Source organism: Natrix helvetica (assembly GCF_964273705.1).
Source record: "Natrix helvetica genome assembly, chromosome: 2".
Taxonomy (NCBI): Eukaryota; Metazoa; Chordata; class Lepidosauria; order Squamata; family Natricidae; genus Natrix; species Natrix helvetica.
Window position 1 is genome coordinate 169,992,022 of NC_138552.1, and position 24,361 is coordinate 170,016,382.

Sequence of the window (24,361 nt, forward strand, 5' to 3'; positions counted from 1 at the left end):
ATATTCAAAAAGTAAAACATCATCTGTCCATTCTAATCATACATTCGGTCCATAGTTCATCGGGAGAGGGGGCTTACGGTCAAGAACAACTCCAACTTGTGGTTTGTAATTTCTGTCTGTTATCTGCCAAATTGCAAATGGTTCATTAGAGGTTTCCGAGAGAAGACGGAATAAAAATATTATTGTGTAAGCCTTTGATAATCCATCCGGATGAATATCCCTATTAAAGAGAGCAGAAACATATCTCTCACCAAAAATATACATGATTAAAAACAGTGAAAGGGCGACATATAAATTTAATGAATAAATAAATAACTTTTAATCTTAGTCATGGTTAATAAGACTGAATGCCAGTGTGTTGTTTAATAAACAGCACTCAAGATTCTTGTCTGGTTGCTCATCACCTCTAAAAGAGTATCTAAAGGCTTAAAAGCAGCTCATCTTTATATATAAAGAATTAAACTTTTTCTCCTGCAAAAGACAGAAAGGCTAATTTAAATCCTCCATATTATTCAGTGCGTTTAGAAGTCAGGTCTTCCTTCAAACCCACTGAAAATTATTGTGAAAATATACTGGAATTATATTTAAAGCTTAAATTTCACCAAGATGGAATCTGGTGAAATTTTCTTCTGCAATGGGAGAGGATATGGGAAGAAGGACAGCAGTGATCATAATATCAACAAAAGATTATTAAATAAGATTATTCATTTTAAGATTAAGGATAAACTGTACGAGAACCATTGTGCATCAAGGATGACAGCAAGAAAAACATCTGGAGGAAAAGACCAGCAGCACTGGGACTGCAATTAAAAGAGAAGTACAGTAAGACAGAAGAAATCAATTATTATTATTGAAAAAGCTTTGGGGGCGTTTGCCTAGACCAGGGGTGTCAAACTGGCAGCCCATAGGCCGGATGCGTCATGTGCAGGCCACGCCCACCCCAGCTTTGCAAATGGTAAAAACGTCGCAAAACGTCACTTGACAGCAACATGATGCTGTTTGACACCCATGGCCTAAACTATGAATAAGGAATTCAAGTAAATCAGACACTAACATTAGAACTCTTCTCTGCAGGTAATTACTGCCATTATTGTACTAGGGATGAGAAGCAGAAAGCCTTGGAGATGTCTCCTTCAGATCTTGAGTGGAAAAATACACTCAATCATCCACCCTCTATAAGGGCTATAACCGAAACCTGCCCTAAACTTCAGTTATCCCATAACAAGAGTTGTAAAGTCACGAATGGGATTGGTTTACTTCTTCATTTAAAAAAAACAATTCTTTTAACAGCTGTTTCTGATTAATTTCTGCCCATTAAGTTTTAGTGTTGGCCATTAAAGCTTCAAGTGTGCTGGCCGGAGAATTCTGGGAGTCGAAGTCCACATATCTTAAAGTTGCCAAGGTTGAGAAACAGTCATCTTGAAGAAGGTTTAACTGTTAGCCACCTTATTGCTTTTTTTTTCCAGTGCCAGTTAGCGTTACTTTTTATACCATATAGTTTAGGATTTAAGTCCCAGGCTGTAAATAATTTTAATCCATTGCATAGAGCAGGGGTTGGCAACTTTAAACACTCAAAGAGCCACAAAAGTCCTAATCGGAAGCTCCCCGTTCAATTCTGGAGCCGACTGGAAGTCCGGTTTCCCCCCCCCCCCATAGTGTCTCCTCCTAGCGTGGCTTCTCTTTTCCTCTACCTGACCTAATCAAAAGCCCTATAAATTGTGGAGCTGGCCAGAAAACCTGCCTCTTGCCATAGAGTCTCCTCCTGGTTCATCTTGCTGCCCCCCATCCCAAACTGGAAGCTTCTCTCAAAATTGTGGTGCTGACTGGTGACAGGGAGCGGCAGCAGAAGAATGAAAGAGCCACATGCAGCCTCAGAGCTGCGGGTTGCTGACCCCTGGCATAGAGTAACTATTTTATGTATACTGTTTTTTTTTAACTTCATCCTGCTTATGAGAGATTCCGAAAGAGTGCATACATACACACTTTTCTGTCTTTGTATGTATCTTGTACTCTGTGTTTTTATTTCTCACTATTGTTAGCAAGGATTCCGCATACAACACAATCAATTCTATGTCCAGTTTCCATCTGGTCAATTTTCCCCAATTAGAAAAGACTTGAAGGATAAAAAATGTAATATACTCACACAGTGGGTTGGCTAACAAAAGCATTTTTATGAAGCCTGTATGACACATGGCTAGGGAAAGATCCTGACTGCAAGGAAACTCCAGGTACTGAAGCAAAATATTTTTCTGTTAAATTGTAAGCTTCCAGCATTCTGAAGCCTATTATGTCCGAATAAAGAGGAAACAGAAAGAATAATGATGGGATTTAGAAACCGTGTGAAGTAAGACATTTCTAAACTGGAATATTCATGTGTTATTTCTTACCAGGAGAAGTGTATCCATCCAAGTACATGAGAGGACAAGCTGGAAAAAAAAAGAAACAGATACAGCATGAATGAGCACTGGCATTGTTATTAGAAGCACACAGCTGCCTGCAAAGAAATGTCCTCTATAGATGCAGAACTAAAAATACCACCAATGTTAGCTTTCTTCAACGTGGTCATTTATTTATTTACTTAATATACAGCATGTCATAACTGGGCCAGCAATTAACATTTCACCTAGATTAGTAAAACACAATAAAAATGTGTAAAAGATTGTTCAAATACCAATCTCTAGGCCATCTCACTGAGGGGTCCCCTGGCCGGGGCTGGGGCCACGCAAGCAGCAGGTGAGCAGGTGAAGCTTCATCTGCACATATGCGGGATCTAGGCTGAACTCGAAACCATGCCTTCCCTCCCTCCCTCCCTCCCAACCCCTAGTCCATGGAAAAATGAACTCCCACGAAACTGGTCCCTGGTGCCACAAAGGTTGGGTACTGCTGATCTAATCATTGAAGTGCAGCATTGTTTTTTTTTTAAATCAGATATTGGACCAGTATATACCCTCAGTTTACAGCCAACCACAATGTGATCCACAGTTTGACCCTGCAGTCGCACTGAGGAAAGGATACTATGCCCCATTTATACAGAGTCCCAGCAGACACCATGTGAGATGCAAATCCTATTCAGGATTATCCATTGCTAGCATGGACGTTCAAAGCCTGGCATCTGTTTTGTGGGGTTATTTGTATGTCTTCTTGGGCATTCAGTGACCCATTGGGAATTGATGTTACAAGTTGTTGGGGAGATGTGCAAGTGCAAGTGGGGGTTTCCTGGATTTGAGTCTTCCAGCTGATAAATGAGGAAAGTCAGCATGCCTTGATTTTTATGTATTGTCCCACTAGTACATTTTGCCTTTGTAAAGCTGGCGGTGCTATATGGCTCAGGACAGGAAGGCAGCAAGTTGGAGTGATTTTAATGCATCCGCTTATAATCCTCATGGTGTCATTGACTCTGACATCTAACTTACTAGTCTGGCAGCTGTTAAGCCATACAGGGGAACAGCACTCTCCTGTGGAGTTGACCAACCTTAGCGCTGATGACCTGAGGGTGACAGCTAAAGTTCTGCATTTGATTCCACGTAATTTCTGAAATGTGTTGTTCCTGGGTTTGATTTTTGCTGCCAAATTCTCTAAGTGTAGGAGAGAGTCTGGCCCAATGTTACTCCAAGATACTTTGGATGGGAATCATAGGGAAGTAAGTTATTGCTTAAATAGACCTTCGGGACTTCATATGCTAGTTTGTTGTTAAGGTAGAAGCACATAGTTACTTTTTTGCTGGTGCTAGGAGTGAGCCTCCAGTCAGTGAAGAGTTTTCCAAGAGTTTGAGATCTTTTGGACAGAAGGCTGTTTGCCATCTCCATGTATTTTTCCTTTGTACTGCTATGGCCAAATGATTCATATGCAAATTTGCATCCCCTTGTTGCTGGCATATATGATATGTGTAAGTTGAATAGTGGAGGTGCCATTACTGAGCCTTGTGGGAGGCTGTTATTTAATCTTATTAACTTACTTATATTGTCCCCCATTATTATCTGAAAGGACACATCACTCAGCATGTTAGCAATTAGTCAACATAGATTTTTGCAAGGGAAAATAGGGCACAATTTGTGTGTATGCCGCAGTTAGGTGTACAAACACAGCCGTGGTTTTGAGGCCTCATCAGAATCCTGCTTCAATATAGCCAATTAGGCTTAGCACCTGGTAAGTCTTCAATATGGTAACTCTACAATATGAGTTTTGTAGCCAAGACTGTTTTCAGGGCACTAAGATAAGAAATTACAACTAGGAAGTTTTCAAAGAGATTTATATATCAACAATTTCTTTCTACCGGGGTCACACATCAATCTATTTCTATTTCCATTTTCATCACCCTCTGCAATGATCTATGTATGTATTTATCTATTCTGACAGATTCCTCAATACAGACTAGGATTAAGTTTCTCCTCCAGAGATAAGCAATGCAGAAATTCAGAAAAATGTCTGAGAAAGAGACAGAACTTTCCTGGTTCAACTCAATGTTCTGCTCTCTGTTTTAACTTAAAAGATGTCATTAAACAAGCCATTCCATCTCAGCTAAGAGCTCCAAGATAAGGACAGGATGGAATGTTAATGTGGGCTAAGGGCTTTGTGCTCATGTTAATGCTCATTTTAGGAAAAAAGCAAGCTGCCTTCTAAAGAGTCAGAACTTTAGTCCATCAAACTCCAAATGTTCACTAAGGATCATCAGTGATTTTCCAAGGTTTGTTCCAAACTCAATTTGAAATATGCAAAGGCTATACTTGGAAATTCCTGTATGCAAAGCACGTATTCCATTACTGGCTCTTCCTTTTTGATTATATAACAGCAAGGAAAATATATATTTTCCTTAGCAAATTACTAGATACGTTTTCATTGTGTTTTACACTGGATTAAATGTGTTAACCTATCCTGAAAAAAAGAGACCATTTTACTCACTTGAGGTAGCTGTCTCGCAAACAAATGTGATAAGGTTATCTTCAATCTTCTCAAAAGCATCAAAGTCGTCAACGATAAAGACATGACGTTCGCTTGGTAGACTTGCAATTTTGGCTAGTTCATGATAATCAACATCAGCTACACCAATAACGAATACACTGAAACCTGCAAAGACAATAACAACAGTTGAAACAATATGGACCTGGGAAGTTTCTCCAAGTTCTTCTAGGAAAAAAAATGCTCAGTGGCCCATCCTATTAAGGCAACAACCTGATACTGCCCAGGTACACGGAGATTACAGCTCTCAGGGAAATTTTAGGGAGGAAATCAAAGCTACATTACCAATACAGAGAGCCAGATTGGTGTAATGGTGGAGTTGCTGATGTAGAAACCAGAAGATTATGAGTTCTAGTCCCACCTTTGACACAAAAGCCAGTTGGGTGGGTCTGGGCCTATCACACACTCTCTCTCGGCTCAAGCCAACTCACAAGGTGGTGGTAAATAGGAAGAGGAAAGAGTATTAGATAGGTTCACTGCCTTGAGGAATTTATAAAGCAATAAAAGGCAGGGTAAATGGTGGAAATATATACAGAGATAGGCAGTACAGGTAGTCCTCCACTTACGATCGGTTGCTTAGTGAATGTTCAGTTATGATGAACTTCCAAAAGGAACTTACAACCCCATTCTCAGGTTCCTACAGCCACTATCACCTCCCTCATTTTTATGGCCATTTGTAGTGCCTTGCAGTCATGTGACCAGAATTTACATTTTTGCCAAAAACTCACTTTTACTTCAGGTTTGCAGCAAAAAGACCCCATAATGAACAATGGGTTTCTTAATGACCATGCATTTATTTAATGACCACCTCAAATAAAAATAGTAAAATTGGGTTGGTCACATGATACCCTACATTATAACCATCATGTCTTACAACCAGAAAAGGCAGACTCCACTATAGTCATAAGCCGAAGATTTACCTATATTTCAAGGCCTATAAACAATGTACTAATTCAGGCACAAGTGGCTATGAAGCACTCACAGTCCGAACTGTATATATTTCAGTCAATCAAGATACAGAGTCTGATATTTTAAAAAGACTGCGGAATTATGCTCCCATTAAACCCCGCCATCTAAGTGCGGCTCACCAGACTGCTGTATGACAGCTGCAGCTTTCATCACTTCATCTTGTGACCGACCGTCTGTTACGACAACAAGGACTTTGGGAACTCCTTTCCTCATGCCTCTTTCCCATGTAAGAACCTTTTCTTTGATAAATGCAAGTGCCTTTCCTGTGAATTAAGAGAGAGTTTCATTTAGATCATCCAACTAAAACCACTACTTTGGAAGGAGGGGGGGACGGACTAACATTGGAATACATTCTAAGTTAAAACCTATGCAGTAATAATATGAGAAAACCTTATCCCTTGAAACTAATATTCAGAAGTTGTACAAAATTACCTGTTTTTGTATTCCCTCCTCTGTATTGAATATACTGAAGAGCTCCCAGGGCCTGGGCCTTATCATCATATGTGTTCAAATTGAACTCAGATTTTGGATCATCACTGTATTGCACAAAGGAAACCTAAAATGTGGGGACCCCCCCCCACAAAAAAATGTTATATTGTTGAAGGAAATATGGTTAAACAGCTCATATTCTATAATCGTGTATATCTTAGACATATGTAAATATTACATGTACACAAGCACATCTTTTTTGTTAGTAATAATTGTGGGTTTTTTAAAAATGTGCCTGACTTCTTTTTCTAACTAGTCTGTTATTTAGAGAATTGTTGTAAATAGGACTATTTAAAAGGTAAAGAAGAAAAAGTAAGCGAAAATATGAAAAGGCTCTTAACTTTTTCACATTCGTCACAGGTGATTGGATCTTTAAAACTCAAACTGCCATATTATAATTGTAAAGTATTTACTTGAAAGATATCATGCAAAAAAAGCAATTTATCTTGCTTGATATTTAAGAACTGACTAACCTGAATTCCAGCTGGATTTATTAGGTCAAATGCTCCGATTGTGTTGAAAACAAATTTCACTACTTTGTTGAAATTTTCATCTCCAATACTCCAAGAAGCATCAGTCAGGAAGACTATATCAGCTTTGGCTCCCTTGCATACTAAAAGATACATTGGATTCAGAAATGATTTAGAAGTTGCAACAAAATAAAAAAAAATAGGATGTAGTAACTAGAATTTTTCAATGTGACAGCCATTTGGCTAAAATAGTATAGGGTCTCCTGCTTGATCACAGGGTTGGACCAGATGTCCTCTAAGGTCCCTTCTAACTCTATTATTCTGTTTTGCTCTGCAAAAGCTGTCTGAAAAACTTTCTCTGCTTGGATTTATATAAAAGACATGTACCCCAAATTTGTTTACAAAACAAAATATAAATTGCTAGCTCGAATGGATAAATACACAGAAAATAGGGGAATGAATAAATGCCTTTTTGAGCAGAACTTACTTCATTGTTCACAGCCTATCATTACTGTTAATTATAGTTCTTTGAATCAAGATAAATTTCAGAACTCTTAATTCCCCCCACCAGTTTTTAGACCTTATAGACATCAAAAACCAAACACTTACCTTCCCGTGCAGGTGGGATTGTTGGAGGTGGAGCTGGTGTTGGAGGTTTGGTTGGAGGTTCAGTTGGCTTGATTACTAAAGGAAATCAATTAAAATATTTTGCATTTTTTAAAAAAGCTGGAAAATGACACAAACAGAACAAAACTACAGCAAGCTGCATCCTTGGCAGATCAGTTCTTAGAAATTTATCAACATGTTCCAGCAAAAGTTTGGATTCTTCTGTCTCCTAAACTATAGCTCGAACATGTTTCAGGGACTTTGAAGGTCTATCACCATGGCCACCTTATTACTAGAACTAGTAATCATCTAGTTCATCCTCCTCTAGAACACTAGTGGAGGGTGAAGCGTGTACATTGGTGAATGGTCTCTTCTGCTCCATCCTGTGGCCCTTCTCCATATCTGTTACCCTCAAGGATAGGGGATGGGTGAAAGATAAAACAGGAGGGATCATCTTTGATGTTCTTCATAACACATCCTCCTTGCTGATGATTTGTGAGTAGATTGTATGTTCACGATGCTGTGTTTGAAATGTTGCCTTAAAAATAATATGTAACTATCTCATATCTATAAACCTTAACCATTTTGCCCTGCAAAAATGGTAAGGAATCGGAAGAGGTTGAAAAATATCAAACTCCTAACATAATAGACATAGGTAGCAAGGATTGTTGTCTCTTCTCAGGCTTTACTGACAAGAAATTCACACTGAATAATTATAAAGCAAATGTCACAAGTATTGTAAGCTTTTTTGTAACCCAGAGTTTGTTAAATATTCCATAATGGCTTCATTTAAGTGCCATTATGTATTAGGCGTGATGGAAGAGCCACTTATCATACAAAGCCCCAAAACTTCCAGGTATGACTTAGCCGCATGAACAAAGCCATTTTTGTCTGGTAAGCAGAATGTGAGGATTGGAATCCAGCTGTTTTCTGAAATCCTGCCAGTATGGCAAGTCACAAAAAAATACATATATTATTTGCAATTAATGAATGAAGGGAAGCTGGGTTGTTTGAAAAAAAATCCAGCTTTACTAAACCAGTGGTATATTCAGAGAAAATAGCTTTCGTTATATCCTTTCTGGAGTTTCTAAAGTTGTTTTGGTTTTGTTAGTGCGGTTCCTGTCATCTTGGACTTACATGTGTGTTCTTTTGTAGAGACTGGAGGACCTTCAAGATTTGGAGTCTGAACAAAGACAGTAGCATTGTATTCAGTATCAGGTGAAAGCCCCTTAAAACAGTGACTGGTTTCTGATCCACGCACTGTTATTTCTTGACCTCTAGATCCTGTAAGCAAGCGAAAAGAACAATGCTTAATTTGTAGGACCTTACATACACATAACTGTTTGTAAGCAGTACGCCGTGTACTATCAATAGCACTTAGACTTGCTTCCCAGTGCTTTACAGCCCACTCTAAGCAGTTTACAGAGTCAGCATATTGCCCCCAACAATCTGGGTCCTCATTTTACCCACCTCGGATGAATGGAAGGCTGAGTCAACCTTAAGCCAGTGGGAATCGAACTGCTGAAAGTCAACAGTCAGCAGAATCAGCCTGCCATACTGCATTCTAACCACTGTGCCACCATGGCTCTTCATGACATAATACATGTCATGAGGAAGTGAAACTGTTATAGGCACTACCAACTCTAGGGGGGGTGTTCTTTTATTTTTGTTTTTAATCTTCTAAACCATGGCAATTCTGCTGTAGGCTGTTGAATTGCCAGAATGTGAGAAAGACAAGGTATGAAATAGCTTGAAAAAAAGAATGGCTTAGTAAGCAATATTCTTAATTATGATGCAGGAGAGTTAAATTTAATACTTATTTTCATCTGCTTCAGAGTTCCTTAATGCTCATATATGCCTCCTTTCTTCAAAGTAAAACAGGAAATAAAAGTACTTTTTGGCCTTGTAACATATTCTGTTTGTGCAACATTTCAAAATGATTTATTCTTATTATGCAATAAATAGGAAGCATTAGTTGCAGCAACAAGACATAATCTGTATTGATAAATTACTAAATTGTAATAGTACAGAAAATTATAAATGAAGGGCCATTTGGGGCAAAGCTTGTTCAAATCAGGTAAATTACATTTATAATAAACTGATACCTTATTGGGCATTTAATGATCATATGTACATTTTGAATAATTATGACAGATTTAGAAAGGCAGCAAGGATATGAAAGAAGAAACAGCTGTCCTGCATTTGAAATAATGCCTCTTTTGCTGAAAAGAACAATGCCTCATACTTATTTATTGACATTATTTATAGCATCTCCAATCCATGGAGATTTGGGTGATGATTCAAATGTGCTAAATAACTGAAAAGGATCAAAAGGTATTTTGTAAATTAGTCATGACGTGTAACCAATATTTCATCTAAAACTATAATTACCATCAGCTGGATTTAGCTTCAGTCTGTAAGAAGTGGCTGACCGATGCGCAGACCATTTGATACAGAAAGTGTCCCATCCCACTTTATAACTTGTTAGATCTGTAACATTCAAGTACACTATGGAAAATAAAAGGGGAAAAAAGACCCATTAACCATTTGGGTGTAAACTAAACAAAACTCTACAATTATGACAATTTATGTTACGTCTTTCGGCACTAAGGTTATCAGATATCTGGCAAAAAGCAAACATACAGTATCCTCCTCTTTGTCCACATGTACTCAGTCTGGCAGGCATAACTTTACAATTAAATATTATCTGGATTTTTGACAAGCTACCTCTTCCTGGGCAGCTTTTGTGCTGCTCAATGCTTCCCCAATAAATGCTAATCACAAGATAACAAGCCCTCCTTCGTGACCCCAATTAGATGATTAGGTAGAACTCCAATCAGTGGCTTGGCTGCCACCTGAAACTGACAAGACCTTAATTAGTTACCCACTGAAGGGTTTTGGCCCTTAACTGGCTCTAGCACATTTCTGCCATTAAGAAACCAGTCTCAATAAAGGAGAATATTTGTAGCTCAAGGTTGAAATGAAGGGTCCTTGGTGCTCTCTGAGCTTGGTTGTTTTCTTGCAGACATTTTATTACCCAAACTAGGTAACATCATCAGCACTAGTGTTGCAGAGATGATGTAATCTATTTGGTTAGAAATGTCTGCAAGGAAACGATCAAGTTCACAGAGCACCAAGGAACTCCCCCCCCCCCAAAAAAAAACCAGTCTTCAAAAGTTTCATATACGGATAGGTCTAAGTACTTTTTAAAACAATATTTCACTGTAATTTTTGTCACATTTGTGAAGAAAATTAAACGGTTACTGCATCCTCCTACCTCCCCCTCTCCCTATTTCTCTTCTTTTACAATTGTCCTCCTTTGCCTTTTCAGACATTTGGTAATCCTATTCAGCACTGATTAGGAATATTTTATAGTACCACAGAAAGCGGACAAAGTTTTATTCAGACTATTGTAGATTGATTTCACCTGATCACAATGTGTAAGTTTATTCATATTCAGTCACATGCAAATAGGTAAAACAGAGCTCTAGGTGGAGAGCTACATCTGTAGTGAAATCAGGCAATGCAGGAATAACAGCTGATTCAAAAGTGAGACTGCACTCTTCTTTTGCACGAAAAAAAAAATCTGCTTTTAAATCCCAATACATGGAAATTCCAGCATTAACTATCAAGTCAGAATGCTTTATAGATCTTCCACTTATTATACGGCATCGAAACTAAATTTGATATTCAATATTCATCCAAAATTGATCTGTAGCATGATATTGCTATCATATATTTATATAAAGGAAAGAGTTGTTTTAGGAAAATTGACAGGTTTCATTGAGTTAAACGCAGAGATAACAGCATGATGCTAAAATGACCCACAATGATTTAGGGATTGAACGCTTCTTAGACAATGGCATGTTCCCCCAAAGCTCAAGATAATAGGTTATTTCTTCAGGAAATGCATCTTTTCTACCGAGCAGGCAAATTCTAAGAGATCAAGCCTCCTTGCTGCAATCATTAGTATTCTCCTGTCAGCATTAATATATTGTGGGAGGGAGGGTCTTACATGTGGTGCCTTGATCAACCAAAGGTTCACTAAGTCCAGACTCGTACTGAGCATATACTTTCACATCGTAAGAGGTACTTGGCAATAAGTTGTGTAAAGTATATGAAGTCACCTCTCCAACAAACACCTCCATGGGCTCATCGGAACCTTAGAAGAAGAAGAAATACGAAAAAGAATATTAATGTGTAGTCCTGTGCATTAACACAAAAAGCTGCTCTATAATGAGCCAGACAATCCTCCAACTGAGAATTCCTATGTTGCTGACAAACAATTCTCTGGGAATGTTAAGTAGAGGCCTCTCTTGTAAAACTACAGCAAAGCCTGCTTAGATAACAATTATTGAAAGTTGCTGATAATATTTAGTCTCAAAGCCATATTCGCGTGTTGGCAGCCCGGCGGTTGTAATCTTACCTGCAACTTTATACACAATTTTGTATCCTAAGATAGGAGATTGGACGGGATCCCAGGCCACTCTGAATCGAGTATACCATTCATCAGATATACGAATATTCTGAGGAGCAATCAGCCCAACTAAAATAAAATAAAAATAAATGTATTAAGTTAGGAAAAAAGGCATTTGATAAATTCAAGTCTTTTTTTTTTTTTTACTTTTTTCAAAATTGTGAAAGGCTAAAACTTCCATACTAAAATAAATAAATTTAATTTATAATTTTGGAACCTTTGGTTGACAAGTGGCAAATTTTCCTCATACAAAGCTACTTTAACTGGTTTGGAGGAGTAATTTGAAGGACAGTAATTCTATATATTTTTTTCTTTTACAGACTTTAAGGTTTCCTTTAGTGTCGGCTGAACTTTATTATATAAAATCAAAAAGAGCAGAGTTATATTAAATATACCTGTTTTTCCATTTCCTGTCACTTGTCCACCATCTCCATCATCATAAATTGCTACAACTGTAATTTTATAAGGTGTATCTGACTGCAAAGGCTGTAGCAATACAGTGTTTATTCTGCCAGGTACTGTGGTCTAAAACAAATTACAATCAGGTAAATATTGTACAATTATTAGATTAGAATTTATTAATAATTTACCAATCATATAAGTTGTAGTATGTAAACATACTGGACCAAAGAAAGTTTTATTTTGGTCCACCCACCACATTAACCACATGTTGAGGAGTTATGCCTGCTAGCATTTGTATTAAATTGCATAGTTTAACAGTATAATGGTAAAAACCATCCAAAAATTGAACTAGATACAGGCTCAAACATGAAGACTAAAATTTAGTTCAGTAATTTATTTGTTTTTTATATTAGATTGCATACTGTCTTAATCACTGTGCACTGTAAGTAGATCACAGTTATATAATGTATATAATAAAGTCAATAATAAAACAAACAAAACAATACAATACAATGCAACAAGCATTCATATCCTTTAATTACCCACAGATTGGCCATTAATGTTTTTACTTTTTACACCATACCAGCATATATTTTCTTCAAGTACAGTACTCAGACATAACGAAAAATATAGGTTCATTCAGAAATAAGCAATAATCATAACCAACTATGCCTGAGTGTATGTATGTATGTATGTATGTATGTATGTATGTATGTATGTATGTATGTATATATATATATATATATATATATATATATATATATATATATATATATATATATATATATATATATATATATATATATATATATATATATATATATATATATATATATATATATATATATATATATATATTTGTACAGAAGTCAACAGAACGTATGCCTTTAATCTCCCTATGGGAAATAAGCTGGCTAAACTATATTGTGAAAGTTTTGCTGCTAAATTTGGAGTAGGAAGTTATAAACTATCAAAAAATTTGGAAGAATGCCCAAAACAAAACTTGAGAGCCAAAATTTATTCCTGCTGCTCATGTTTATAAAACACAGAAATATGACGGTCATTAGGAGTGAATAGCAATCAACTGAAATTATCCTTCCATTAAGGTGGATAGAATTTGCGTCTACAAATATATATCTTCTCATTCTTGATCACCTTTGTACAGATTACCAAAGTAATACCTCCCTATACTTTCTGCGCTTGAGTTAGGTTTTTTTTCCCCTTTCGTTCAATGTCTGGTTCTCAGTCAATGCCTGGACAAGTCCCTGCAGTTTAGTTGGCAAGTTTTTTTTTTTCAGAAGTAGTGCAAGCAACCAGAACATCTGCAAGGTTTAGGTGAAGATTACTATGTGAGTTAAAATGCCCTCATAACAGGTTGCAGATGGACTTTTTAAATGTAGTTAAATCAGCGGAACAAGCGTACCATAACTAACCTAAATCTGATGGAATCTAGCCTAAGGGTTGCCAATAGGGCAAGATCTATTTCTAATAGCTTTATTTCAGAGGATGAAATTGCCCTTTCCAGTAAGCAGTTTGAAATGCTAAGATCTGTAAAATTAGCTTCACTGAGGAACATGAAGACTGAAGAAATGGTTAGATGTATTTCTTCCAAGAAAGTATTGTCTGCATGTAATTGAGTAGTTTTGTCTTGGATATACAGGACATGACCACCTTTTAATCTTGCAATGAGAAAACAGTATTTTTCATCTCATTTTTCATTCAACAACTTCTACACAATAAAGGCATTGAAATCAACAGTTAATGCAATCATTACTTTGCAGCAACAAAGTAATAATAAATCAACTATTTTATATATATTTTTTTAAAATTATGAACTTACGTATTCATCTATGGGGTCCCCAGAAACAGGACTATATATAATTCTATATTGCTGCACAGGTCCATCTGCATGATCCCACTGAACAGAAAGACTGTTTGTGGTTGGGTCAAATACTCTTATGTTCCTGGGTCCACTACGAGGCACTAAGACAAATAAACATTAAATATAAAATAAATCCAGTGTAGTAATCTTCACAAAGCATGGACCCTGCAAATATCTTACAGGGGCATGGACAAAATGGAGGAAATTATGTCTTTTGAATCCCGAACAAATAATTGCATTCCAGGGATTGCGCAAAACTATTTTGGATCAGCCACCGTTTGGAAGAACTGAAACTTGGAACATTCCGGTTGTTCTGGAATTTGGATAAAAGAAAATCCAGATGGGGTACCTCTCCCTTCCTCCACTTTGCAGCTCCAGGCACTGCATCTCTCATTTGCCCACCAATCTCCCAATTATTTCTTCTCTTGCTTCTCAAACTCTTAGCCTTCCTGGCTTTTTCCCTACTTGGGGAAAAAACAGCTGTTTCATTCCACGCATGCAGCAGACACATACAATATGCATGTTTTTTTTGGCAATAGCCCATTTGAAACCAGAAGTTCTGTACACAGAATATTTTGCATAACCTTAACATTAACAAATTGACTTGTGCGTCAATTAATTCCATTGGCTGATTCTAACTGAATAATGGAAAAATGCACTGCTTTTGATGACAACTTGGTCTTGAATCAGTGTAGCATGGATACTGTACAATTATGAGTATGGACAGCTAAAATTACTTTTCTTAACTTTTCTGATTTAAGCTGCTAAATAACAGCAGCTGTTAAATAAGTAAATAAATCATAGAATTTTCCAAAGTGGTTAAATTAATAAAATGTATTTATACAATCCAATCCTTCTAAGTTTGAAATTGTGAACATTTTTGATTTGCTATATCCTTCTAGAATAACTTTGGGTTAATCTGGTTTCATAATCCTGGTGAATGTATAATATATAACTGTTCATGACTTCCAAACTATCATTAAAATAATTCAGCTACTGTGTTTCCCTCAAAATAAAACGGGGTCTTATTTTCTTTTGCCCCACAAAATATCGCCTTGGTTTTATTATAGGGGGAGGGCTTATTGTTTTGGGGTTGCCAGGCAGCTGCTCCCTTGCGAGCGGGCTCCCGAAGAGCACGGCACAGCTCTACCTGCAGGGCCAGAGAGCCACCGCTGCTGCACTTCGAGCATAACTTCTTCTCCGGCTTCCAAACTCCAAAACTCGGCTGCCGAGTCTTCCAGCAGTGGCCGCTCTAGGAGTGTGCTTTATGGTTGTGGGCTGGCTGCCGGATAGAGTCTTCCAGACAGAGAGTCTTCCAGCAGTCAGCCCACAACCATAGAGAGCACTCCTAGAGCGGCCGCTGCTGGAAGACTTGGCAGCCAAGTTTTGGCATTTGGAAGCTGGAGAAGAAGTTATGCTCGGAGTGCAGCGGCGCCCTGGCCCTGCAGGGAGAGCTGGGCCAGGGCATGGTGAGGCTGGGAGGCATGCTTGCTGGGGTCAGAACAGGTGCTCGTGCAACCCCCCTCTCCAGCCAGGCAGAGCTCCATGCCCTGACCCAAATGTGCCAATTTGCGGGAGCTGGGAGGCGGGCAGAGCGCCACGTGGCTTGGCGCCTTAGGGATACCCCCTAGGTCAGTGACTGGTGCTCTGACCAGCTGGAGAAGGGGTTTGCTGGGCAGCTGCTCGTGAGCGTGGTCACCTCATGGCTGCTTCGCCCCTGAGGCTGTGCCCGGCTCTTCGGGAGCCCGCTCGCAAGGGAGCAGCCACCCGGCAACTCCCCCCTCTGACCAGGCAGAGCACCACTCCCCAACCTAGCAGTATCCCGAAGGCACCAAGCAGCATGAGTTCCTTTCGCGCGCCCCCCCCCCGGCTCCCGGAGCTTGGCACCTTTGGGATACTGCTAGGTTGGTGAGCGGAGGGGGATTGTCCAGGGGGCTTATTTTCTAGGGTGGGCTTATATTTTTGCCCATGGGAAAAATGTGGCAAGTCGTTAGTTTCAGGACAGGTCATATTTTCAGGGAAACACGGTATAATAATTTCAATTAGCAAAACAAAAAAAAACTGATCAACTGAGGATTATAAATTTATTCAATGCTTATTTAACTTTTACGTCTATTCTATTGTCTAGAATGGTCAACTCAACAGATAGTGGGATGTTCATAAAATAAGCTTCATTCCCACTAATCAAAATAAAATAGTGATATAGCCAGTAATGTGTGTGTACTTCTGTAAAGACCAAACACAGATAGAATTGTACTTTCTGATGTTGTACTTTCACCTCATTGAATGATTAAGTCAACTTTCTCATTGCATTTCCATAATTTTTCTCACTGCATTTCCATAATTTTCTTTCCTCCAAATTATCCTTCCTCCATCGTTGGTCCCTCCACAATTCCTCCAATTTTAATCCTACTCTATCCATTCTTTCATTATAGGGTCCTTAATCCAACCAAATTAGACCATATTATATATGATTCTAGCCAAATGGCCTCCACCCACCAGCTCATCCTGTCTCCTTTCCTTCTCCCTCTCTTGTCCTATAACACAGACCTTCATTCCTCCAACATCTACACATCCCAATCATCTACTGGGCAAGATTTGGAGTATGTCATCCTTGTGAATTTCAAAATCAGAAGTCCAAAATAGACAAATTTCCTCCTTTCAAAATCCTCCTTGAGGATGAAGAGGCCTTTCTCTTGACCTTATCTAATACAAAATCCTAAAATTCATAAGGTCTACATTTTCAACAAAAGCAAACACTTTGTAAATATGTACCAATAGCCAAAAGTCATTCTGAACATGTTACTATTGACAATCTAAGACTGTCACTTTTGTTTGCAATGAACTGCATCTCTGTGTATCTGATAATCCACAATATATGAACATTTACCAAATTCTGGATGTTCCTAGTTTAGTCCTTAATATAAAAATTTGCTTTAATTCCTCTGGATACTTTAAAATGGAATATTTTAAGTATCCAAAGAGTATACTTTAAGCCCGTATTCAGAGACATAATATTGAACTAAACACAGAAAAGTTTTCTATGCAAGGCTTCCCTCATATGTGTTCATTCATTACCTCTAATAATTGAAACAAGATAAACCACATTCATGTAAGGCCCAGTGCAGAATATAAGAACCAAAACATATTTAGAGAGGGAGGTAGGAAGGAGTAATTCACACTAGTCAAACAGAGTTTAGCAACAACATGCATGATTTTCTGCTTACTTGTTCTTCCCTGTCCTGTACTTGGATCCCCTTCTCCATCACCATACAAAGCAATGACATTTATTGAATATGGTGTATCAGGAGCCAGACGTTCCAATAAAACATTACGTGTGTTGCTTGGTACAATAACCTAGAAAGAAAGCAATACTGAAATGTTGTCTGTAACTGATGGTGAGCTGTTGAATATCCTTCACCAGCCCAATAGACTGCTTAAGTAGTGAGTCTTCAGGGATGTAAACTGAGAAACTATCTCAACACTCTCTTGGAATACTTGACATGGGGATTATACGTCTGCATACACCCTACCAAATTATGAAATGTCAGAATGTTTGATCTGACTTTTTTTACATCTGTCCATCTGCTGATGTACTTGGGTGTTAAATTTTTACTATTATCTTTTTCCTATACCCCGTTTTCCCCTCCTCCAATGCACTGAGATAATTTTTTAACTTTGACTATGAATCAATGAATTAAAGGACTGAAAACTCAGAAAAATCCAATATTGGAAATCACGAAGTGGGCTTTCATGATTGAGGGTGAGCTTAACTCAATGTTCTTTCTCATTAGTCCAAAAAATTAACTATTATGCTGCACTGGTTCTAAGCACAGGTTCTAACCACAAACTTAAGTTATGAAGCTGTCTCTAAGAAGAATATTCAGACATTTACGGTAGAATAGGATGCATTATTTCTTTTTCATCAACCAGAGATTGCTTTGAAGATAACTGTATTAAATTACTTACAGATTCTGATGGCTTTGTGGCAGCTAATGGATTATAGACAACTTTGTATTGCTGCACTGGACCTGGTGCCGCCTCCCACTGGACGTTAAGGCTGTTTGTTGTTGGGTTGTAAACTTGGATGTTTCTTGGTGTCCCCCTTACCACTGAATCATATAAAACAATTTTGCATTTTTAAAGAAATCTCCCTATTTGTAGACTTTGAACAAAGTATAATCACAAGACTTAACTATCATATGAGCCATGGTGGCGCAGTGGTTAGAGCGCAGTACTGCAGGCTACTTCTGCTGCCTACCAGTTGCCTGCAATTTGGCAATTCAAATCTCATCAGGCTCAGGGTTGACTCATCCTTCCATCCTTCCAAGGTGGATAAAATGAGGACCCAGATTGTTGGGGGTAATATGCCGACTCTGCAAACCGCTTAGAGAGGGCTGTAAAGCACTGGAAAGCGATATATAAGTCTAAGTGCTATTGCTCTATCAATTACACTTCATGTTATTTGTGTAATAATGTTATTTATGCAAACAACGTCTATGTCATTTGCCTGAAGATATTATGTAAGTAGAATTTTTTTTTGCAACAAGCATTATTTGCACAAGGATATCATTCCCTAAATAATGTCACTTGTGTCACTATGATGACTTCAATTTATTGGACACTGGGGAATAATCAATCATCTTCCCCACTTCCATGACTACCAGTCTATTAAAAGTTGGTTCCATTGTAATAATTTTGGTATTACTGAAGAGGATCAGTTCTGGAAGAGAGAACTTGACAATACTCTTTCATATGTTTCTGCTTGTGCTGGCATACTCTAAAGCCAACACCTGCATCTGGAGTTGCTTTAACTGTTTTATTAAATAAGCCTAAATCACCCTTGCAAACAAGCAGATTATGACTTTTTTGCCAATTTCAGTTCAGCTCCCCTGTATTTTTTCTACCATGCCTAGATTTTTGGGGCAGAGTATAAACAGATTTTTTTTTTAAATAAAGTAACCATAAATCATAGTTCTGAGCTCAGTCTTACAAAGAGTCCATCATTAAAACAACCTGGATTCATTAACTAACAAACTGGTTTTAAATGTGTTTTCCCATGGAGCTAAGCCAAAAATAAGCAAGCCACTTTCAGGTTTAGGATTACATAGGAAATATATGAGCTAATATCTACAAAAATAACTTACTAATTTAAGTCACCTTACTAAATTGTCAATGATTTGTACTATAGCAAAACGAAGTACAGTAAGCTTAAGCCGTTTACAATCAGCAAGCTAACCTAATTCTACATTAATTTGATGAACTGTGGAATTCATCAAATTCCTTTTGATGAAAAAGGGGGGAAATTCCTCAGTTCTGAAGCTACTTTTTTCAAGAGGCAACTGGACTTTCTGGTTTTTCTTTGAAGACATTTCACTTCTCATCCAAGAAGCTTCTTCAGCTCTGACTGGATGGTGGGGAATGGAAGGATTTCTATTTCTTGCATGGTCATTTGCATTCTATTCTACTTAGCAAGTTATTGAGGCCACTTGGGGTTTTTTTTTGTGTCATTGTGGGTCACCTGAATAGTGCAAATGGATGTGGAGCCTTCTTGGAACTGTTGAAAGGATTGTGTTATAGATTGGAAATAGATGATGTTGTATCCCTCCCCCTCTACCCTATAACACAGTCCTTTCAACAGTTCCAAGGTGGCTACACACCCATTTGCACTACCCAGGTGACTCTGATGACACAGATATACCTCCAGGGGGCCTCAATGACTCACTAAAAGAATGCAAATGACCAGCTGTCTGCAAGGAGTATAATCCTTCAATTCTCCAGTCAGAGCTGAAGAAGCTTCTTGGATGAGAAGAGAAATGTTTTCAAAGAAAAAACCAGTTGCTCCTTGAAAAAAGCACCTTTGGGACAACCAGGAACAGGATGACTGAGACTCTCCATAGACACTCCTCAGTTCTACTTACGTGTTTTCCCCGTATCAGACACCCGACCTCCATCACCTTCTGAGTAAACAGGGACAACGGTTACTTTGTATGGGGTGTCGGACTGGAGATTCTTTAGAATAGCATAGTTTGTATTCCCAGGCAATGTTACCTGTCAAAGTTTAAAACGGGGCATGTAATTGGAAATTTCATGATGTTCTTAAACTACTTTTTCTAATAATATAAAAGATGATCTTCGTGCTCATTAAAGTTCTCTTATTTTATCCATATCTAAAATCCCGGAGGAATTTGTTATCAGTGGTGAGTTCTCCGTAATTAAACAGGGTCACATCATTCTGAAGAGCCTCCAAGTGTCTGTACAGAAACTACACAGGTACAAAATATGCATACAAAACAAATTACCATTTCCTCTGTTCCTCCTGCCACAGGTTTATAATACACCTTGTACTGACGGGGATTTCCTTCAGCATGATCCCATCGGACATTTAACGTGCTAGTGGTTGGATCATAAACTCTAAGATTCCTTACAGTATTGAGAGGTTCTGAAGTGATTTAAAAAGAAAGAAAGAAAGATTAAATATTTAGATATGCTTTAATATCAAGGTTGTATACCTGAAATGCGAAGAATGTTAAAGTTGGAGAGGAGTAGCTATATAAATTGATATAACAAAATAAATTGGTATAACAAAGTGCTGTCCTAGTTGTGAAAGGTAAAGGTTCCCCTCACACATATATGCTAGTTGTTCTCGACTCTAGGGGGCGGTGCTCATCTCTGTTTCAAAGCCAAAGAACCAATGCTGTCCGAAGACATCTCCATGGTCATGTGGCCAGCATGACTAAAATCCGAAGGTGCTCGGAATGCTGTTTACCTTCCCACTAAAGATAGTTCCTATTTTTTCTTCTTGCATTTTTTACGTGCTTTCGAACTGCTAGGTTGGCGGAAGCTGTGACAAGTAACAGGAGCTCACTCTGTTACGCAACACTAGAGATTCGAACCGCCGAACTGCCGACCTTTCTGATTGATAAGCTCAGTGTCTGTCACTGAGTTACCGCAAGTGGCATAAAACTGACACTTGAATCACTGCCATGTCCATTTCAACTGTTCATTCTTAAATGCGTTGCATGGACAACCTAAACTTACAGTTTTCTTTAATCTAAAGAAAATGTGAAAACCTGCTAAAAAATACTGCTTCTTGGAATAAAATTCTCTGCTATCGCTTTGCTGCTGTTGCTACTTTATTTTTGAAGCTTAAGGAGGGCTGAGAAACTTCACTACTCAATAGCCATCCAGCTGTACTATTGATGGTATAACTAAGCTCTTGTGTTCCTGAAGCCATTAACCTCAATGGGTGGGAAATCCTGTTCTCGGCTGACAAAAGGAAGAGATGGAATGACATAATCTTTCATCAGGCTAGTTCAGATTAACCTATCTCGCTCCATGGCTGTTCAGAAAAAGAAGCTTTGTAAAAGAAAGACAAAATAAAAACCAAAGCAATAAAGATGCTTCCCTACCTTTAATCACATAATGGTTATTAAACTACTATTCTCATCCTTGTGGGGTTAGATGTACCTACCCAATTCAGTAAAATTGCACTGTATTTTCTCCTAATAAAATACATTTGGGCAATGAGTTTACTGTAAATACATTTAACTCTGATATATTTTCCTCTCTCATTCAAATCAAATATTTGGAAAAACCAGAGAGTTGTGAAACAGTTAATGAACAGCACACTTTTAGGGAATAAATGGGGAGGCATAAGAAACATATTTTCAGGGTTTAGAACTTTAATATGTGTGTGTTAATATTTAATGATGACCCTTTAAGGGTCCAGCTGTAGAATGTCAACACAAAAGTGTTTTTCCAAAGAATGAAATGAAAGTAGACTTCATCATTATGGCTTCAACAGCCTTTTTTGGTGGGGTAATTACTCTGCTGATTACATAGATTTGAGGCAGTATTTTTCCAAACTGCATTCCAGCAATAGAGAAAAGTCCAGAGCCTGGAAACAAATGAATGGCAGTGGACAGAAATAGATGGAAAGGGAAAAAAAGAGAACAGTTCATTAAAAGGCCATGTATAATTGTGATGAAGCCATCCAGCTTTTTTGTTATTTCTCAGTGCTCCAAGGTGAAACAAAACACCACCTCTGGTTTGTTTTATTGATTTGGGCCCAGGGAACAGAAGCCCTATCTTGGGGAAAGAAAGCTGGATGCTACACAATAACTGTGCAAGAATTGTGCACTTATCATTCAATAAAACAATCTTTTGGAAGAAATAAACTTACATTAGCCTCTCCCTCCCTTCCACACTCACACATACATACCATTTAAAGAAATGAAAGCTATAGAAAGAAAACCTAAGTATTAAATACAGGTAGTTGTCAAGAAACAACAGGCATTTAACAACTGTTCAAAGTAACTACAGGTACTCCAAAACTACATATGACCCTGTTTCAAAGTTAAAGCAGCTGCAGTACTTTGAGGAGCTGCCAAAACAATTCAGCCTCATGCAGGGTGTTTACAAATCTAATTTACTGTCCTTCTATTAACTGAAGGATCAAGCTAAGACTTAAAGACGAATCCTTAAAAGCTTTGCAAAGACCCAGCATCCACCATTTTGTTGCACAAGTCTCTAGTCTGCTAAACTTTTGGAGATGTTGTTATTGTTTTTCTTGCAGTTTGGGGGAAAAAGCTGTTGAAAGATTTTCTCTTCTTGCTTGCTCAGTTCTTCTACTTTTCTGCCTGGAGTCAGGGTAAGTTTTTTAAAAGGGATAGAGATTGGAGAGCAAAGGCAGGGAATTTACGTTTAGCACCTAATTGGGGGGAAGGGGGAGATCAAACAAGCCATCCCTCCAGTGGTGAGATTCTAATAATTTAACAACCAGTTCTCTGCCCTTATGCCTGGCTGGGTGGGCATGGCCAGGGGTGTGACAGGCAGCACTCAGCCTTCTGCAGTCTCCTGGGAGCAAAAACGGGCTGCAGGGAGGCACATACCTCCATGCTCCATTTTGGGCCTAGTATGTCTCTTTGCACTTACCTGGGAGCTGAAACGGGGCATGTGGGAACCCCTGGAAGGGGCGGAGCCAGCCAGCAATTTTACACCTGGTTTGCCCGAACTGGCTGAATCCCACCACTGGGTCCCTCCCAGAGTTTTTCTGCTTTATTTATTGAAGAAATGTGGGTTTCTGGAGAAAAGAGGTGGTTAAGCAAGAGAAAGATTTTGGAAGGCTCCTCCAGAAACTGCTGCCTTTACATGCAAAGGATGGCCTCCCAAAGCCTATCAACAGTCAGGGGAGGTTTGCATCCTCCCAGCTGTTGGAGCAGAAAGCTTTGAAAGCCTAGGAAACCGGTCCTTTTTTGCCTCAGAAAGGCAGGGCACCTTGGCAGGAGGAAGGGCAGGGGCAGAATTAGAAAGTGCACCCAGCATGTTCCTTCCTCATTGTTTCTCACTGCCAAGAGAGCCAGCTGTGCAAGGGCTTGCATGTGAGGCACCCAAGGGGTGGGAAAGAGAACATGGGGTATCCTGGGTTGAGAGAAGCCTTGGGAGGCCTGAGGCAGGTGGGGTAGTGCCTGCACTAGGCCTTTCCAGGCTCTCCCCCACCCCCACCCCGGGCTCTACTTTACGACCCATGCATTCGTTTGACAAATGCAGTAGGGAGACCAAGGATGGCTGGTATTTGAGGCAGTTCATTTAACATTTGTTGCAATTTCCGACCCTCATGGCCAGGATCCATTATGGCCGTAATTCAAGCACCACCTGTACTGACTCGAAATAAATCCTAATTTGCGTCCTACTGTGGACTTGAATACAGTGGAATGATGTGAAAAACAGCAAGAGAACAAACTAAAGAGAAAAGGTTTTTTTAGAATTTGATAATGTGGCTTTAAAAGAAACAAAAACGACCAAGGGCCGTATGATAATAAACTGCCAACTTCCCCAAATCATTTAAAAATCTCTTTTGTGATTCTGTTTCAGTGAAAAACAAAATGTTCAGAATGGTTTCACTTACTGGTCTTGCCCTTTCCTGATATTTGTCCTCCATCCCCTTCGGCGTAAATCGAAGAAACCGTAATGCGGTAAGGGGTATCAGGCCGCAGTTTCTGAAGCACAATGCTGTTCTTGTTTCCTCCTACAGTGGACTTGAATACAATGAAATGACATGAAAAACAGTAAGGCAACAAACTAAACAGAGTTTAGTCTGAAAAAAGA

The 24,361-nt window shown here is 38.6% G+C and overlaps 1 protein-coding gene across 6 annotated transcripts in view; it reads right to left on the reverse strand.

Moving 5' to 3' along the window:
• The window catches only part of COL12A1 (collagen type XII alpha 1 chain), a 138,942-nt gene that overhangs the window by 34,290 nt on the left and 80,291 nt on the right, over positions 1-24,361 (reverse strand). For all 6 annotated transcript variants that reach the window (XM_081942947.1, XM_081942945.1, XM_081942946.1 and 3 more), the window contains 19 exons: positions 24,162-24,291; positions 20,554-20,693; positions 20,173-20,302; positions 18,221-18,363; positions 17,479-17,608; positions 14,210-14,352; positions 12,363-12,492; positions 11,917-12,036; positions 11,506-11,652; positions 9,882-9,998; positions 8,628-8,774; positions 7,494-7,568; positions 6,888-7,027; positions 6,358-6,481; positions 6,045-6,188; positions 4,900-5,064; positions 2,388-2,426; positions 2,144-2,282; positions 78-220 (listed from right to left, as the gene is read on the reverse strand). In XM_081942947.1, the coding sequence (XP_081799073.1) occupies positions 78-220; positions 2,144-2,282; positions 2,388-2,426; positions 4,900-5,064; positions 6,045-6,188; positions 6,358-6,481; positions 6,888-7,027; positions 7,494-7,568; positions 8,628-8,774; positions 9,882-9,998; positions 11,506-11,652; positions 11,917-12,036; positions 12,363-12,492; positions 14,210-14,352; positions 17,479-17,608; positions 18,221-18,363; positions 20,173-20,302; positions 20,554-20,693; positions 24,162-24,291 (2,446 nt within the window). The remainder of the gene's footprint in view (positions 1-77; positions 221-2,143; positions 2,283-2,387; positions 2,427-4,899; positions 5,065-6,044; positions 6,189-6,357; positions 6,482-6,887; positions 7,028-7,493; positions 7,569-8,627; positions 8,775-9,881; positions 9,999-11,505; positions 11,653-11,916; positions 12,037-12,362; positions 12,493-14,209; positions 14,353-17,478; positions 17,609-18,220; positions 18,364-20,172; positions 20,303-20,553; positions 20,694-24,161; positions 24,292-24,361) is intronic.